At 48.6% G+C, this 18,238-nt stretch overlaps 7 protein-coding genes across 7 annotated transcripts; 4 read left to right on the top strand and 3 right to left on the bottom strand.

Moving 5' to 3' along the window:
* Positions 1–387: 387 nt before the first annotated feature.
* On the top strand, positions 388–1,206 carry ALT_2428 (putative ThiJ/PfpI family transcriptional regulator; the record flags this gene model as incomplete). The annotated part of the gene is made up of 2 exons (XM_033562844.1): positions 388–820; positions 890–1,206. 2 exons carry the CDS (start codon positions 388–390, stop codon positions 1,204–1,206), a joined length of 750 nt encoding a protein of 249 aa, XP_033418735.1.
* Positions 1,207–1,356: 150 nt separating this feature from the next.
* On the bottom strand, positions 1,357–4,000 carry ALT_2427 (putative C6 transcription factor; the record flags this gene model as incomplete). Its single annotated transcript, XM_033562843.2, has 5 exons — positions 1,357–2,707; positions 2,760–3,157; positions 3,216–3,645; positions 3,712–3,818; positions 3,881–4,000. 5 exons carry the CDS (start codon positions 3,998–4,000, stop codon positions 1,357–1,359), a joined length of 2,406 nt encoding a protein of 801 aa, XP_033418734.2.
* Positions 4,001–5,051: 1,051 nt separating this feature from the next.
* On the bottom strand, positions 5,052–5,903 carry ALT_2426 (uncharacterized protein; the record flags this gene model as incomplete). The annotated part of the gene is made up of 1 exon (XM_033562842.2): positions 5,052–5,903. One exon carries the CDS (start codon positions 5,901–5,903, stop codon positions 5,052–5,054), a length of 852 nt encoding a protein of 283 aa, XP_033418733.2.
* A 3,540-nt stretch (positions 5,904–9,443) lies between these two features.
* Positions 9,444–9,996, top strand: ALT_2425 (uncharacterized protein; the record flags this gene model as incomplete). The annotated part of the gene is made up of 2 exons (XM_033562841.2): positions 9,444–9,839; positions 9,907–9,996. 2 exons carry the CDS (start codon positions 9,444–9,446, stop codon positions 9,994–9,996), a joined length of 486 nt encoding a protein of 161 aa, XP_033418732.2.
* A 2,316-nt stretch (positions 9,997–12,312) lies between these two features.
* On the top strand, positions 12,313–14,283 carry ALT_2424 (DUF4246 domain-containing protein; the record flags this gene model as incomplete). The annotated part of the gene is made up of 5 exons (XM_033562840.2): positions 12,313–12,381; positions 12,432–12,499; positions 12,560–12,638; positions 12,688–13,632; positions 13,684–14,283. The coding sequence occupies 5 exons, from the start codon at positions 12,313–12,315 to the stop codon at positions 14,281–14,283; spliced, it is 1,761 nt and encodes a 586-aa protein (XP_033418731.2).
* Positions 14,284–14,847: 564 nt separating this feature from the next.
* Positions 14,848–15,788, bottom strand: ALT_2423 (SDR family NAD(P)-dependent oxidoreductase; the record flags this gene model as incomplete). The annotated part of the gene is made up of 3 exons (XM_033562839.2): positions 14,848–15,108; positions 15,174–15,424; positions 15,491–15,788. 3 exons carry the CDS (start codon positions 15,786–15,788, stop codon positions 14,848–14,850), a joined length of 810 nt encoding a protein of 269 aa, XP_033418730.2.
* A 1,016-nt stretch (positions 15,789–16,804) lies between these two features.
* ALT_2422 (glutathione S-transferase family protein) lies at positions 16,805–17,479 on the top strand (the record flags this gene model as incomplete). Its single annotated transcript, XM_033562838.2, has 1 exon — positions 16,805–17,479. The coding sequence occupies one exon, from the start codon at positions 16,805–16,807 to the stop codon at positions 17,477–17,479; it is 675 nt and encodes a 224-aa protein (XP_033418729.2).
* Positions 17,480–18,238: the final 759 nt, after the last annotated feature.

Below are 18,238 nucleotides of genomic sequence, written 5' to 3'. Positions count from 1 at the left end.
CTTCCTGGACTGTCAAAGTCCGAACTGTCAGCGAGTCCGAGACTAACCGACGGCGCTACACATTCTTGCAGGGAGTGGATGGAGCCACGGACGTCGCAGAACTCCGCGGAGCTTCGGCCAGTTTCAATGTCAAGCCTCACTTGTCGTATTTCCGTCAGTCCTCCGACGAAGACCCCTCGGACTTCTCAAGGCCCTCGGAACCAATTACGAGAGACGACTTTAGCCTCAGAAACGTATAAATACCAAGACCGCCAAGACGGCAAGACCAGCATCCCATATTACTTATTAGATAGCGTCGCTTCCACTTCACCCTTGAGTCCTTGACTCAACCACGTTGACCGTCATCCTCCAATAATACTCAGGAAAGTAGAGATATCACAGAACAATATGCCGACCCACCACCGCATCCTCTCCCTCGTCTACAACGACTTCGAAGCCCTCGATTTCTTCGGACCATTGGGCGCCATCGTCCCCGGCAGCGACTACTACACTCTGGAGCTAGTCAGCCTGCACAACCTAGACTCGCCACGTGGCATCGAAACATCCCTGAAAAACGGCATCGGTGTGATCCCGACCCTCTCACTGTCCGACGCCCTCAGTGAGATTTACCAGTTCGACACCCTTTTCATCCCCGGTGGTTTCGGCATGATGCCGCTGGTCTCGGACCCGATCCTGCTGCAGCGCATCGGGAAGCTGGTCGATCGCGCCGCCAACGTTTTCACCGTGTGTACCGGGTCCATCCTGCTGGCTGCGACTGGTCGACTGGATGGGCGGAAGGCGACGACGAATAAGCGGCTGTATGATGAGCTGACTCCGAAGTGTATGATATGAGACCACATCTGGCTTGAAATGAAACTCAAAAGCACATGCTAATTTGGCCGTCCGCTAGACCCCGGTGTCCAATGGCAGAAGCGTGCTCGCTGGGTGCAGGACGGGAAATACTTGACTTCCTCCGGTGTCACGGCGGGGATCGACGCGGGCTTTGCGTTCATGGCTAGCACGTATGTTGCACCAGAGGACCGCCAGGCTTATCCCGAGGCTCAAAGGGCTTCTCCTCAGGGTGAGGAGACTCCAATTCCGGGCTTCAGCAAGGAGAAAGCTCTGCGTCATGCGAATTTCGTTGCGTTTGGTTTGGAGTACCGCTGGCAGTCGGATCCTGCTGATGATCCCTTTGCGGATTTGCCTGGAACAGACGGCAATGCATAGATAAAGTTTCTTTGGCTTTGTTATTGCACTTGATTCCTTAGTAAATTTAACGAACATGCTAGGCTGCCTTTCCGCGTAATTATAGGCTTTACGACCGTAGGGCGGTTGCGATAAGGAAGGAAATAGGAAATATGGACCAGATACTGGACATCATAGAGGAGCCATTGGCCCATCACCCATGGCATAATAAAACTCGGCGGCAACGTAGGCATCAGCGCTCGAAGGATTCGTCGCGGAGTCACTACCCCCACTCATTCTGATAGGTCCACTCTGTAGCGATGGCGAGGTGTGATTCATACGACTGCTAGGAGAACTACTATACGAGTCGGTAAATTGAGAGGTTCCCAGTCTAAGGGGGCCAGGCGGGTCTCCCAGGGTAGCCAACGAAACCTCCTTGGTGTGATCATCAACGGGTGGCGGGGGAAAGTCCAAGAATTGCCAAAAGTTAGGGCTGAGACCATTGGACAGAATCGGCAGCACATCCAGGTCAGGGAACCCGTCAGCGACATTGGCGCACGGCATCGACAAATTAAACGGCGAAAAGGCATCAAAGGGGGCCTGCTGCTCTTGTAAGGGCGCGGTGGCAGCGTCGGCGCTTACGTTCAACGTTCTGATAATATCAGCAACTTTGAGCCTTAGCGAGCTTTTAGCGCTACTGTCGGAGTCCTCTTCTTCAAGCTTCATCAAGGCTTCTAGAGCAACGACACTGCGCTGGACAGACCCTTTGAATTGATTCAAGTGTAGAGCTTGAAGCGATGACCCTTCCGTGATGCTCTTTGTCCGTAATAATTCAATAGCTTCCCTGATCTTGTCGCGACTCATCAATCGACTTAGGTGTGTACTGGCACTATCCGCATCCGCTTGCTTGGGTGTGAAGAGCAGGTCGAGAAGCAAGACAACGGCCGCGTTGAATATCTGGGTCTCGCTGGTCGACAGCGTGCCACAAACAACGCATCGCGCCTGGATCTGAGCTTGGGTGCCGATGATGTTTTGGGCCAGAAGCTGACAGGAAGCACGGCTAATCGGAGAGGAGAGATTGGCTCGATGCAGTCGCAGGAGTAAGCTCCACAGTTGCTGGTGCAACATCCATCGTTGCACGGGGATTGCTGCCATTGGGCCGGTGGCAGTGAGACCTACAGTGCTTCCCAATCGAAAGTACGACGGCAGACCAGCGACGTACCCTTCATACCTGTTGTTGAGATGTTTGCGCAAGTTGGTCGATTCGGTGGTCGCATCGGGCTGCTGAGTCGCTGATCCCCATAGATCAATAGATTCGCGTACAATGGTGGCGAGTTCGTGGGCGTGGACAGTATACGACAGCATCGTGAACTCGGAACGGGGCCGCTCCATGATTTCGCCATTGATGCTCACCCTCTCCATCGACAGACAGAGATCATCATCATTGATGTGCAACGGCATCCGGGTGTTGGATTGCGACGGATGCACGGTGTAGTAGCCGAGGGCTTGACCGCGCGACCAATCTCTTTGTACGAGTGCCCACCTATACGGGATCGTTAAAGATTGACTAGAGGATAATCTGCCCAGGGCCTTACCAAATGCGAATGCCTATTTCCGTTCGAATATGCGGCTGTTCCGCTGGCGATGACGTGCCATTTCCCAAGGGTGCAAAGTGCGATGCAGAGGCGTCCAACTTGATGTCACCCAACCGGTGCAGGCCGAGTTTGCGGGCTCCAGAAATTGCCGTAACCAGAACAGCGTCCAGTGCCAACAAGCCCTCCTGCCCGTCCAGCAAAAGCATAACTGCGGCCTGTAAACCGGCGATCGAGCCACAAAAGAGAGATACTCCGTCCTGGAGACAGCGCAAACTTAGCGATCTCCATGTCTTGGAGCGCATATCAGATGCTCTAAACTCCTCCACACGTAGACTCAAAGACGTGGGGGTCCAACCGAGTAGTGACGGTGAAGGATGAAAAGCGAGACCGAGTACCAACTTAGAATCAAACAGCAATGTGAGCAAACGCTTCCTGAGCAGAGTATACTACACGTACCGCCAAGAGGAAACAGCCTAGTGTCTCCATAGAGACTGTACTGGATATGGCCAAGACCCGCGAGTCCGGTGAAGCAAGACTTAAGCAGTTGCAGAACTGTTCAGCTCGCTTCATGAATGTTGGAGCGTGGACCACATTCCCCAACGGACCTTGGCAGCGGGTGACAAAGACTTCAAAAAGAACATGAATCATCTCCAGCTCCGGCATCGCGTCGACAATCTCTCGAATCAAGGCGAGCTTTTCACCGTGTCGCTTTGGGTCATTAGTCGACCAATACCGGTTCGGAAAGTCAGGCGCGACTAACGACGGCGTTGGTCCAAAAACACCGGGTAGATATGTAGTTGGACGAGGAACTCCTTCGACGAAATGCTCCAAGAGTCGCGCTGCCTCCTCTGCTTCCGCTTCGCCATCTCCATTCGCCGGTGGACCACTGATAAGATAGGCATCAGTTGATAGCTGTCAATAATGGAATGAAGTGATGACAAGCTTCACTCACTTCTTGGCGGCGGTCTTGTCTTTGTGCTCGGTTTTTGACCGTTTAGCTCTCGGTTGACGCTCATCTTTGGTGCAAAGATGACCGATATTACGCTTGACGCATTCCATCTGTAAACAGAAGATAAGCATCCAGTCTCTAAATGGAGTGCATAAAGGAAATGGCAACTGACACAAGGTTCTTTGCGGTCACATTTTAACTTGGAGGCCCTACATCGAGAACACGAGAGCGTAAACTTGCGTACACCAGAGTCCGGCACCGCGAGGCTCTTGCCGCGGTTTGCATCAACCATTATTATTATTAATATTGTTGTTGTTGGTTGGATGAATGATAAGACACGGTTAAGATCAGGGACAAAGGGTGGGTGGACTGCAGTCCAGTTGTACACGCCGGCTTACGCGCCGACGCTGGGAGGCAAGTTCAGAGTCAATTTACCCCACTTTGGCGCCAGGACTTGAGGTCTGTTCGATATCCACCGCAGTGCACTTTGATTATCCCCCATAAGAACTAGACGCTTAGAGTAAATGCGTCAATGCAGTAAATGCAGTCAATGCAGTCAATGCAGTCAATGCAGTCAATGCAGTCAATGCAGTCAATGCAGTCAATGTAGTCAATGCAGTCTCAATGGTTGACTGGGTGCTCTGGGTCGACGTGGTCCCGTGTTTCTGTGGTGCCTTAGGTGTCACCCCTGCCTCAGGAAAGGACGAGGATATTCGCAAGGTCTCGGAGTCGCATGGACTCGTAGGAAACCCTCATTGCAGCATATCTCGCTTATCGAAGTCGTCGTTTTGCAAGCCTGGCAACTGCCTTGAGGTGATTACCGTTCGTCGGACTATCGCACATCCGCTTCACATATGCAACAATGGGCAGACCAGGAGGAAACAGGGCAGGCTAATGAGCCAGACTAATGTCTAACGCTCGGACATAGTTCCCTTCCGCGGTCATTAAATAGAGTATCTGCCATTGTTCGGGGCGCCGTAGTTAAGACTCTTCAGTGACTTGTCAAGCCGATGGGGGAGGGGGGGGGGGGGGGGGGGGGATGTGTGCCTAGCGATGTCAACAATCAACAATCGCATTGCACATGGAATCCTGATTAGACGTTTTGTACTTCTTGCTGGGTTTGAAGGACTTTAGATAAGACGTCTGGGCATTTAAACAATTTATTCTCATGTCTAATTCATCTATGCTTGGTTGTTGGTCGCGCGAGAGATATAAGATGTAAGATATACGTAAATGGTTTTAAATTTGTTTATTAAATAGTACCTACATCTTCCAGTTGATTTCATCCTTTCTCACGACTGGCCCATTCCCCAGAGAACAGGTTCTTAGCTGACACAGAAGACTCAAGAGAAGACACTGACATATCGCACGCCACACTCCTTCGAATAATGCGCAGTCACCATCCGAGGCTTATATCCCTGTTTTGTCATGCTGTTGAAAAAAGTCTTGTAGCCTTCCGCAGTGTCGTTATCCTCATAGTACCAAAGCTGAGCACCATAGTCCGGGCCCGTATATCTCTCCCAAACGGAATCAACCACAGGCTCCCCATTGACTGAATGCGCATGAAGATATGTGGGCTTCCATTCCACAGCATTCACACCCACCTGCATGACACCGGTCACATTGGCATAGTAGAGCCACTCTCCCTTCCAGTCCGAGGAGGTGCGTTCCCCCCAGGTAGCCGAATAGCGCAGTTCATTGTTGATCGTGTAGCCACTGAGGGAGGTGAGACGCAGTGGTGCCAGGCTGGCGACCTTTTCCTTGAGCTGGTCGATCGTCAGATCCACCGCTTGTTTCCAGACCCCGATGGTAGATTTCTCCCAGATTGTGACGAAGCGGCGTTCGCCGTTTGGGAGGTTGTACCCGTTGAGGACGACCGGATGGTATTTCTTGCTGCGGAGATCGGTGGAGAGATCATTGTACTGGGTAGCTGTGAGGCCGTGTCGACTAATCCAGGGAGCGGCGGAGGTAGCGCCTGTTTTCTCCCAGATGCTGGAGAAGAGGGTCTGGTTCTGTTCCGGGGAGTAGTACCCGTTGACATAGGTGAGTCTGTATCCGGCGTGGGTGCGCTCCTGGAATTCGGCTTGATGAGCAGTTCCGTTGAGTCCCAGTTCGTAGTGGAAGAGCTTGGACACGTCTGCTGTGTAGGCTTGGGCGGCCAACAGCAAGACCGTCGTCAGGAGCTTGGAGAGCATTTTGCCGTCGGATTTGTATCGATGATTAGGGGGTTCGTATTAGATTATTATACCGAGTTTCCTTGAAAAGAAAACAAAAGAGCGACAAGAATATATAGAAAGAGTGACAAAGAATGGTAAGCAGATGGAACTGTCTCTAACGAATGGCCATTCGAAGTTGGATTGATAAAGCAAAAATGGAGTTGAAGGTATCCCCTTCAATATATCTATGAAACTTGCCTCTGGAGCGTCACAGTCTACTCCGTATCCACTCTCTTAATAATATTTACGAGAAGGCTAACTACAACGGGAGATAGAATGCGAGTGGGATCAATTTATACGATGAATTTCCCCGTAAGTAGAGTTGATCTCCCCTCGGCGCCATCAAGAATACGAGATGAAGGAACCGATTGTTCGGCAGATTCATGTAGTCCTGCGCATCTGGCAGGGGAGTTGAATGCTACTAACGGCTGTTAATAGCAAGCTATTTCAAGCTCTGTTATTCGCCCCAATTTCCAGGGTCCCTTTGGTCTTTCACCCCTGGTCCTGATACCTAGCCTGAAGCCTAGACGTCCAGTGCGGTTATCACAACTCCACCATAGGCCGCCCATCATTCAGATTTATGTCAATTCAGAGACAGCTTCCCACTGCCTGTTACATATCTTCTTCCATTCTTTTTCCTTGCGCCTAGCCGACTGGCGGCAGACGAAGCCTCGAATACATGGCATAATATGTGCTATTCTGCAGAGCAGGATTCAGGACACACTTTCAGCACCTACTCATGACGGAGGGTGAAGAGACATTCATGAAAGGTGGTGTGGTGTAGAGGATGGCTGGTATGAGACGATTGGATTCGCAAATTTCCCATCTCGGATGGCTAGGAATTTGACTGATATGCTAGCTCACGAAGGGGGCTTGCCGTGTACTGACTAAGTAGTAGGGTGACCCTGCATAAAACGCAGACGTGAAACACTCATCATCTCTCAACTTACCACTAAATTAGGCGTTCCTTACATCAGTTTGCGAAGGGTTCGTCTGTGTAGCTTACAGCATTTGAATAACTCTACTATTGGTTCTACACATAGTGCAAAACATTCTACAAACTTCTAGCAAACATGATCTCGACGTACATTGCGGGACAGACGTTCATCGTCCAAGAAAACAATCATTCGCCTTGCTGACGGAAATCTCAAAAACGCCATCAATGCTGCTCAACGAATCCTTCTCAGCGCCTGCCGCGCACAGCGTCGTTCTCACCGTTGTTGACATGCACCATAGTTCTCACCGCGTTGCTCATCTGGCCAGATGATTGGAAGGTGTCTGCACGTTTCACAGCGCGTGGCTAAGCCTCTGCACTAAACCTACGGAATAATTTATGGCCATGCTGACGCAGAAAAGCAACAGGAAGGACAGGGAAGATGCACGGAAAAGTGATGCATAATCGACGGTGGCCCATGGACCGTGTAGCAGTCCCGGGGCGGTGGGAACTGCGTCGATAGTCGCAATCTCAATTTTAACAATATAGGATGTTTATCAAACTATTAGATACTGAGTACCCAATTAATGGTTTGTCCTACTGTTTTCAGCATTATTAGAGATGGTTTCAATAGATCAGGATAGACGGGTCATTGCACAGAAATATCGCTGTATCAAGGATTGATAGGAGTACTCGGAGCAGGGACTATGAACTACTAAGTAATTGGGCATTATGTAGACCATTATTTCTGATTTAGTATGTTTTTTTTCCGTGCAATGTACTAAACATCCATCAAGATTGTCCCTGAGCCAATTTGGAGACTGCTGTGTTTTGATTGGAGGCCGCAAAAGCACAGCCCTTCCCACTTTCCCAGCTAAATGGTTCTGGAATTTGGCACGGACGATCTCAAGATCAGAAGCGCAGTTAAAGTTTTCCACGCAGTAGAGAGGTACAGTCTATAATAATACATCAGTAGTGACATTTGACTGATTGATTGCACATGCTATCTTCCGCGTGCACTGACTGCTGGTCATCAAGCACAAAAAAGACCCGAAGAATTTATCTAGACTAAGTCTGCATCCGCTGAAGCTCCCTATCTGGGAAAAGGCAGCAGCCTCAGTCATAATGGTATTTCATTTACAGGCAAAGTGTGGTGGGCCCACAGATGATGGTTTCTTGCGGTCTCCTCAAAGTAGGTACCTAGATCTAGTGCAGCAGGGATAAGTATTTTAGCGAATCATAAGTTTCATCCTCCTGTTGGGAAATATCGTGCAGAGCACCAATTTCAGGACAGCTCAGACTGCAGTCGAGCTTGGTAGTGGAATACGAGTCTGCGTGAGGGACACTCATGTCACCAGCTGATCTATTCACTGCTACAGTAGATCACAAGAAGCCAGAAACCACCACCCTTTGCCTTAGATACAATACCATTATGACATATTATTTTATCTTTGTTTTCAAATAACTTTCCCCACAAGGCCTGGGAAGGATACAAGATGATCTTGAATTGAAATTCTTTTTTCACAGGGAGGAAAAAAAAAAAAAAAAAAAAATACAATAATACTAGCAAAGTTAATTCTAAAAGCAAAAGAAAAAATAATATGATAAATTACGGCCAGATAAAGACAACAATATTGACATAGGAGAAAGTCAGGTGATTAGTCCGTAGGGGAGAGAGGTACGCCATGCACTGGGTGCGGTGCGCATGGCTGTTTCTTAGGGGTATTACCTTACCTACTCGGAGTCACAGAATACTTCACATCCAGATCTTGGGACTTATTTTGTTCAGAGTTGAAGTGCCTGTCCGCGAGGCGTTATTGCAAACCAATGAAAGCCCGCCAAGATGGGACAGCGACTTGTAGCAAGGAAAGCTGGCCAGACGCAGAACAGAAAAAGCAAAAAAAGGACCGTCCGTGCTATGCACTTGAAGAAAGCTAGAAAGAAGGAACCGATTCTTCGGACACGACGGACTAGGTGTATGAATTTGGGTGGGGACCCAGGCACCCAGTCACCCAGTCGCCCAACGGAACACAACGGATGGGTCCGGGGTCGTGATCTCCTCTGTCTTGACCCGGCCAATTACCCTTGAATAGCAGGTTTGGGTAGCGTCATACGACTGTCAGATTATTTAGATTTGGCCTAGGATGAGGACCCACTGCGTACTCACTGCCCAATGCAACTGACAAAGGTCAATAGTGACGAGACAGCAACTCGGATCCTAGAGGACGGGGATTATCCCACTGCCTATATCCTACACGTAGGCTATCTGCTTACTCTCACTTTCACTCGGCTTCCTTCTGTTTTGCGCAAGGTAGCTACCTACTACCTTAACTCTATATTGAATTTCAATTTTCATTCCCGCTGTCCTACTCTCATCCGGGCATCTCGAAGACCTCCCAGCACGATATAGTTAGTATGTTAGAGCCACCATGGCTTTAAAAAGCACGCTACCGCCCCCTCGGCGATCCAATAACTCCCAACAGTATCTTTCTTTGTTTGTTTCCTTTACAATGATGCTGTCACCAGAAGCAATCATTGGCTTGATAGCATGCCTTATTACATGCGTCCCAGTCTATCGACTCGTCATGGCCCATTACCAGAATAAGGTCCGACAGGGACAGAATAGAATTGAAGACATAGGAGGCTCCCAAAGTGATACGCTCGATACTATTGATCAAACGCCTGCGGTGTCCCAAACCCTCGGTGCAAGCCATGGCCCAGGTTCTCTGATTCTGGTATCCATCTACACCGCAGAGGAGACTACTACCCGCCCCATTATTCCAGGAAGTTACCAAATTGACGCTGTTCTCCTCGGTTCATCCCCATTTGAGCCCGAGTCAACGAGTCTCTCATCTCACCACGCTGATTATCGCCTCCCTCCCCCGGTGCATCTTCTCGAACCCTTATACGAATTGCTGCAGAGATATGACTTTGGGATACTGTTATCACGAGCTGGAGCTAGAATATTTCTGGCCCGAAGGGTTAGTGATCTTGGTACCATTAAAATCTTTGGGACTTGTTGATTGAGAGATCTTGATGATACTCTAGGTTGCCGTTCCATCAGACGAGGAAAACCAGCGTTTCACTGGTCCTGAGGCGAATATTATAGAGTTAGACGAACACGACCACCTTGAATGAGTGGACTATAAGCTGCACGGGGTTGGATGTACATTTGTGGATATATCACAGAGCATTATGGCAAGCGATCGTATCGCATATTTGGGATGATGGATGATTACGGATATTGATGACGCAGGGATAACCTCTTGGTTTTTAGATGTCATAGACTCAAGTACTTACTTGTCTTGTTACTTACTAGATTATTCCACATCTTCATTGCTGAGGGGTTGAACTTTTTTGAGTACTTGAGATGCATCCCTATGTCCATTGTCTTCAGTCTTCAAGTGCCCAACTCCAGCTTCTAACCTGAGTTGGTTGGTTGAGGGTAGCTGCCTGCCTAATCATGTCTGCCAGTCAAGCAATACCACAATCCCAGAGCGATAGCACGAATTGCAGTGAAACCAGCGAAACCAATGCAAGAACTCGCGGTGTTACTATCAAGAAGTGAGACACTGTTCCTTCTTTAGACTGAGGGTAGGTGCTTTGTGCACACCGCCATGAGAATGACTATAGACTGATGGTCTGTGTGGTGCAATTAGCAGCTATTGTTAGATTGAATGCAAGAGGTGTCCTCCACGAGTCGGGATGATCCTTCGAATCCTGGGATCACTATGGCGTCCTCCAATTCCTCTAGATCCTGAAGAATGATCAATATATTCAACAGGGGGGCCGACTATGCACCTATTACGCGGCCGGCACAGGAATGCGGAGATGCACAGTATCAGGGACGGACGGCCCAGTAGTAAGGTGAGAAGTATTCATCTTCATTTCGCCCTTGTCGCAGGTGGGAAAGGATTACCGTTGTTCTCCTATGGTTTCGCGGAAACAGTACATCCGCATATCCTTTTTGAGCTGGAAAATGTAGTGCTATGGGAAATGAACAGGCTAACTTGGAGAACACCCGGGAGTACTGGGATCGGCGAGTCCATCAGGCTTGGCACTAGTCTTGCATCTATTTAATCTCGAGGCCAATCTGCTTGGCATATTCGCATATTGCCATCTTCAACTACCAATTTCGCCTAGCGTCGATGTAGGATAGACTATATGATGTATTAGAGATTTCAACACCAGACCCACACGAAGCTACCCAAAGCGGAGGATTCCAATGGGAGACGATGAGATCATGACTTGCCAGGATCAGGCGTGTGTGCAGAATGGACACCAATACACCGCTGTTTGAGTCGCGAAATCCTAGGACATATGTCTGAAGCATAAAACGAACGTTATTCCCAACTGCTCACTGTCCCTGCCTACCCGAGTCCATATCACCCGGTTTACAGCAAGCCCTACCTGGGATGGAAGCCATTATACTATATATATAACGCTTGAATATCCTATGTGAAGGTAAACTACTAAGTTTCAGAACCCCGTCAGTCTTATTCTTTGAATTACTTCCAGCTGATGATTATAAGTAAGGACGATGGATTATCGATATCGAAACTATTAACTACAGCAAGCCATTGGAACAAAACTGAAATAATATCTGTAGTTGTTTAAGTATATTAGTATTTCATGGTTTGCTACTGGCAATAAAATATGATTTTATATAAAATTAAACTGAATAATTAGCAGTAGTATATCACTACCAGATAAGGTTTAGAGTTGCATAACCAACCCACAAAGATCAAAACCAAACCTTACTGAACTTGCAGCGGTGCAGGTTTAGAAACACGTGCACAAGTCATAGTGTTAGGCGAATTGAGACAGATCATGAACTTATGGGTGTAGGATATCCTTCGTTCCAAGGGTATGGACGGAGCGCAAGGAACTGAATAAAAAAAAAAAAACTTGGTATCCATGGCGACGTTCATCTCTTTATCCAAGACTGTACTCGGGAATCGCGTGTTGACACCTATTGCTTGTCACAGAGTTCGGTTAACCACTCCGTCACCCAGTAAGGCGTCCCAAACGGGTTAGATTGAGCCGGCCTCCGCTGGAAGGCCTTGTAGCCTTGTGACATTGTTACCTATTGTGGGCCGGGTGCCTAAAGATGCCAAGCCTATGCATGCCTGGTCGTGCCTGATTGTGCCTGGACCCTGCAACTGGTTGACAACCAGCTGTCAGTTGGGGTAGGACTGACTATAAAGCGGGGGCCATCGCTTCACCCTGGCCAGAGTTAATGCAATGGCATTCTGCTCTTCCTTTCATATACGAAGTGCTATTTACTTGCGCAGCAACTCCACTATCTCTCAATCTGCCAACAAACGGTACAAAAACGGCCCCGTCCTGAGAGCTGCGCGAACCGTCATCCATCATAGTGTTCAGCATAGAAGGCATTTTTCTCTCGAGAATTACCTTCTACGTCACTCTACGTCTAGACCTGAATCTGTCCCTATGTCCACTGTAGAGTCAACGCGCTTCGAACTTCCGGGGTTTACTTTGCCCCTTGATTTCCGGCCCCATGTATGTTTCCAACTCTTGTGCTGAGGCAACTGATATCAATAAATTCTTAGCGAGAATGGACAGATGTTGTTTATGCCAACGCTTTGGATGAAGGCGATATCCAAAATGGCTATGTTGGGTAAGAGTTGCTTGGATCAGAGTTACCATGGATTCCTAGAAGAGAGGTTAAATCAGACAGTTATATGTTCACGCTGAGGGAGCTCTCTATGATGCGTATAATGGAGGCAATCACTGATAAGCCGGATTGGGATAGAAAGGTGCGTGGTTGATTCACTCCCTTCCAAGGCCTTTACCGACGCAAGCTAGGTTTTCAACCAAGAGATAACCGATAAATGGCGAAAAGAAATCTCTGAAAGCGGCCAAGATATCACTGAAGGGATGATTGAGTATATCTTCGCGGAGCTCCGGTGGAAATCTACGGAATATAAAAAGACGGGAATACTAACGGCTTATGATCCCGGTGTGGTCAAGTCAGATGTGGCCATTCCAAAGGAGCTCAAGCAGCAGCTTCGGGACCTTGCCATGCCCCTTGAAGACGTGCCTGTAGAGGAGAAGGACTATCACCCCAGGTCTGACAACAAGGTTGTCGACCTGGTCCACCCATCGCTCTTTCCACTTGTGTATGGTCGCACAAAAGTCCTCGGCGACAAGCTGATTGGGCTTGACGACTGCTTTCTAAATGTAGGGCAGGGGGAGATGACAAAGATTCCAGATTCGCCACCGAAGTATCCTCGTCGAATGCACGACCATGATCCGTACAGCCGCCATTTTCAGTGGCTTCCATGTGAAGTCAAATTCAATGGCAATGGCGAGTGTCAGATCGCTTCATACATCAACAACCTGCACCCAGCGAAGCACCGAGATCTGTACCACGTGATTGAGAAGATACTCACACAGATCATTCCTATGTGGAATATATCCCTGACACGAGACCGTAATATCCCGCGTCGGATCCAGTACGACGAGGTTGAATACCTTCCGAGTGCGGAGCCTGAACCTCAGCCGGGGGATGACGAATCAGATGAGGACGAATTCTATGAGCGCTTGGAGGAATGGCAGAATGCCCGACAGCCTAAGCAACCCGAGCCATCCAGATTTGAGCCTCCTACGGGTCATCGCCGAGACGTAGTCGATCTGCAGTCCAAGTTTGCAAAGGAAGGATTGCAGGTAATTGTCAAGCTGGCCAACATCGAGCTTACGCCTGAGAAACCAGAGTATGAAGGGGGCTCCTGGCACATTGAAGGACAACTAGTATGGTAACAAAATTGTCACCGGCAAATATCAGCTGTTAACCAAGATTAGAACGAGCGGATTTGTGCTACAGCGATTTACTACTATGACTCTCAAAACATCACTGACAACACCCTTTCCTTCCGTCACCGTGCCAATGACAGACATTTCGATGACCTTTACTATGAACAGGGCGAGTTCCAATTTTTGCGTGTGTTCGGTTTTGAGCCCAGTGCCGGCGGCTTCGTCGACGAACAGATAACTCAAGATCTTGGAGCGGTAACCTGCCGTGAAGGACGCCTTTTGACATTCCCCAACACACTGCAGCACCGCGTCTCTGCCTTCTCGCTCTCTGATCCCTCTAAGCCGGGTCACCGCAAGATTCTCGCGCTTTTCCTCATTGATCCTAGTCGACGAATTATTTCGACTGCTCATGTCCCGCCCCAGCGAGAGGACTGGTGCAAGGAATGGAAGCAATCCGTCGACGACGTATTGGGAAAGCGATTACCGGTTGAGTTGCAGAATATGGTGCATAAGACTGTTGACTTCACACCGATGACTATGGATGAAGCCAAGGAGTATCGGCTGAAACTTATGGATGAGAGGTCTGCCAAATCTATCCAGACCAATCATGTTTTCGAAACGGGGCAGTTTTCTCTATGCGAGCACTGAGTTTCCCCATCCTTTTCCAGGTCCACCATCCTCATGCATATATTATCGAAGTTAGTCTGCTAACAAACTGGTGATGAATATGTTCCCTGGCCTAGTGAGGGATGCCATGTGTTATACATAGATACTTAATTAACCACTCTTCCATTCTTTCTGTGTCCTGCTGCCAAGATGCTAGCTTAAGAAATAGGTAGATCTAAATGGACCTGTGTACATTACATCATGAGCATTCTGCTCTCCATACTGACCGATGTCTCAATAGAAATGCGATTCACTGGACGTATTCATCCCCATCCCTCAGATATGGCAATAGAACATAACTTTGCTTTCACCATTTAAAGCTCCATTGTGGATCTACCGGCCTTCTACAAAACCACTTGAATAAGGGTAGCTTTCCAATGTGAATATGACAGTACTATTTCAAAGCTCGTTGTACTTATTAAGAGCACTTAATTACAGCCAGTATGAAAGACTTGCGATCCCTGAGAAGGGCAAGCGACGTTGGGCACTATAAACGGGGTGGCCACGTCGATTTAGTCAAGTCGGCGCGTCAACTTAAGCCCCAGGTTAAACAGTCCCTGTAATTCCGCCGCTAACTGAGATAAACTGTGCAGTGATCCACCGGCTCTTTTCTGATACCAGCAGAAGCGTAGCATCAGCCACATCCTCCACTGACCCGAGGCGATTCGCAGCTCGCGTCTGTTCATACATAGAAAGCTGAAGCGCAGTTGGAGACCCGTCAGGGGCCACCAGATATGATTTCGACATATCCGTTGGAACTGGACCGGGTGCGAGTGTATTGACGGTAATTCCACGGCTCTTGCCAAGCTGTCCGACATTTCGTTAGATGGTTGTCGAGCGGAGAGAGTGGGAAAACACAAAAGAAAGCTTACCTCGCCAGCCCAAAACGTTGTCAGGGCATCCATCGCAGCTTTGGTCGCACCATATACAGGGGGCGGGACCAAAATTTTCGAGGCGATGGAGCCGATGTTGACGATGCGGCCGCCTTGCGGCATTCGACCTACACCAACAACAGCTTGTGTCATGTAAATCACACCAAAGACGTTGACGGCGAATTCATATTCGAGCTGCTCTTCTTTGACCTCCAAGAGAGGCGTATTGCGTGCAGCCGCTGCGTTGTTGACTAGAACAAATAGTCAATCAGTTTGCCCAACTACCCGAAAGGAACATCAAGCCGCCCGTGACATACCAAGAATATCGACGTGATCGACGCCAAATGCCTTCAGAATTTGCTCGACCATGTTCTTTGCAGTATCATAGTTTTCCACTCCTCCTTGTACGACGGTGGTTTTGGTGCCAAACTCTTTATTGGTGTCAATGGCTACCTTCTCAGCCCGCGCCTTGGAGCTTTCCGACACAAAATGAATTGCTACAGACGCGCCGTTCCGGGCCAAAGCTCTGGCAATAGCGGCACCGATGCCAGTCTCTCTGCCAGAACCTGTAACCAAAGCAGTCTTTCCTGCAAGTGAGAGTGTGTCGGCCGACATATCCAGAAAATAAGCAAAAAAAGCTATGAAGCAAAGGATCTCGGAGCTGGTTCCGAACTCGAACTGGCAATAAGCTATGTTTTATATATACAACGGTGTTTACTACATGGAACCGCTAGTATGAATCTTTCATTAAATAGATGCTACTATAAATCGTCAAGTTACACAAAGCCGAGAGCGCGAAATTGTTCTATCTACAGGGCTCCCCGCTCCTGTTGATTATGAATATCACGGGCAGGATTGTCGCCGCCCCGAATCTTTCTTAGTAAAAATAAGTCTCAAGGCCTGTCTTGAATTTCTTCTTTTGATTGGATCTGAGTCGTTGCTGAATAGCCTGGTTGCGCAGCTGCAAGAAAGGCTTGAGATGGAGGTTTTGTATCGACGTACTGTCCTGTCACCCTGACTCGCACTACCTGTGTGTTAGGGTTAGACCTGTAGGTATCTACATGAATGTATCATGACCCTACAGTACCTGGATAATACAAGCACTGTACACATGCTACAATACTAATATGTGAAATACAGCCAGTCCGTTCCTATAGAGCATGGCCACCCACCAGGTCCCAATCGTTTGCTGCACTGCAATTATTAATTGCCCTCCTCCAAGCAAGCTTATTGTTTGTGCTGTTTGGGCTGATGACCAAGGACCAATGGTTCGCACGCTCTGTAATTATTAATGCCCCCACTCTAAGCAAGTTTTGCTTGCATCATAGTTTGTGCTGTTTGTGTTATTGATCAAGAACCTATCAACATCCTGAGGCTCCGGCAGGCTGGCTGCATAGTGCATGACTTGTGTTGATAATTTAGGCGTAATAGACGCTGATGAAAATCACACGAGAATCATCTATCCAGCTTATCAAGCATTCGGTCTTCTCGGTTGCCGAGCTGAATAATGTATGTCCTGATGCTCTCGCCATGGGAGTACACCAGCACTTTTAACCAGCCCAACCCTCGATTCTTGTAGTCTCTGTATCAACTCCTTTTCTCCAAATCAATCAATCATTCATTCACTCGCCATGTCTCTCAAAGCTCTCACTCTCTGGACCCTCTCGGGCCACGCCGGCACGCCCAACCCCTGGAAGGTCCTCATGATCCTGGAAGAGCTCAAGGTTCCCTACAAGACCAAGTCTGTCGATCTCGGCGACCTAAAGAAGGAACCCTACGAGTCTATCAATCCTAACGGACGTGTTCCCGCCCTCGAGGATCCGAACACCGGCATCACCCTCTGGGAATCCGGCGCCATCCTTGAGTACCTAGTGGAGACATACGACAAGCAACACACCATCAGCTTTACCGCCGGCTCGAAGGAGTACTACGAAAGCAAGCAGTGGCTACACTACCAGGTGTCTGGCCAGGGGCCGTACTTCGGGCAGGCCGCCTGGTTTACGATCTACCACCCTGAGAAGGTGCCCAGTGCGGTTGAGCGCTATGTAAACGAGATCCGTCGTGTTTCGGGCGTGCTCAACCGATCGCTCCAGAACAAGGAGTACCTCGTTGGCGGCAAGTACAGCTACGTCGATGCTGCTTTTGTGCCCTGGTACGAGGTGGCTGCGCTCTTCTGGTCGAAGGAAATGGATCTCGAGAGGGACTTCCCGCATGTTAATTCCTGGTTGAACCGTATCAAGGCTCGCCCGGCTGTTGCCAAGACCATTGATGATAAGGAAAAGGCCGCGGCTGCGGAAGGGAAGTAAGGCAATGTGATGGCAGGTAAACCTCCTAGATAGAAGGCGAAGCTTTTTTGATCAAATCGAAATACATATATCTTCTATACTTAGATCTACCCATTTCTTAAGCTAGAATGGAAGAGTGTAGATTAGTGAAGCTGGTTTTGCACTTCTCTGTACACAGGAAGCGCTGCTCATTGGTTGCTGTATCCATAGGATTTTATGCCAGGTTGTGACTGCTTCGGACTGTTCAGAATCATCCCTATTGATCAAGTTGACTATGTCGGTGCCATATCCTCCACATAAAGAAAGCTTCCATATTGAATAAGTGTTTTTGTAACCTTTGCCTGGCCTTTTGTTAGAGCAAAGTCCTTTACATACCAAAATCTGGCATGCTGCTTTGAACATTTGGAGCCCAAAATGTGGCGTTGCCTGGTCACCTTTTCAAATCCGGGAACTTTAGATAGCCATAGCTAGTCAGGGCCTTAGTTTTGTGATAATCTAGACTACCTTTTTTCCTCGGAAATACTTTCGTCTTGCAGTTCTATACGCTCCGCTTGCTGCATGAATTTCTAATTTCTGCACCACGTTCCCTGAGGGAACATCGAATTGGACCTGCAGAAGGGTAGCACAATGGGTTCTGTCCAGGATCAGAATAAGCTTGCATAGGCTGAGGAAAGTTCCATTATAATTTAAAGGAGCCCGTCATTTCATGCCACATTAAGCCAGATCAATAGTTGTTCTTGTGCAGGACAGTCAGATTCAGAAAGCAGCGCAGACCAGGTG

This window comes from Aspergillus lentulus, assembly GCF_001445615.1.
Source record: "Aspergillus lentulus DNA, contig: Alt04, strain: IFM 54703, whole genome shotgun sequence".
NCBI lineage: Eukaryota > Fungi > Ascomycota > Eurotiomycetes > Eurotiales > Aspergillaceae > Aspergillus > Aspergillus lentulus.
The sequence above is the reverse complement of the archived record's forward strand: the minus strand, read 5'-3'. Positions and strand labels throughout refer to the sequence as shown.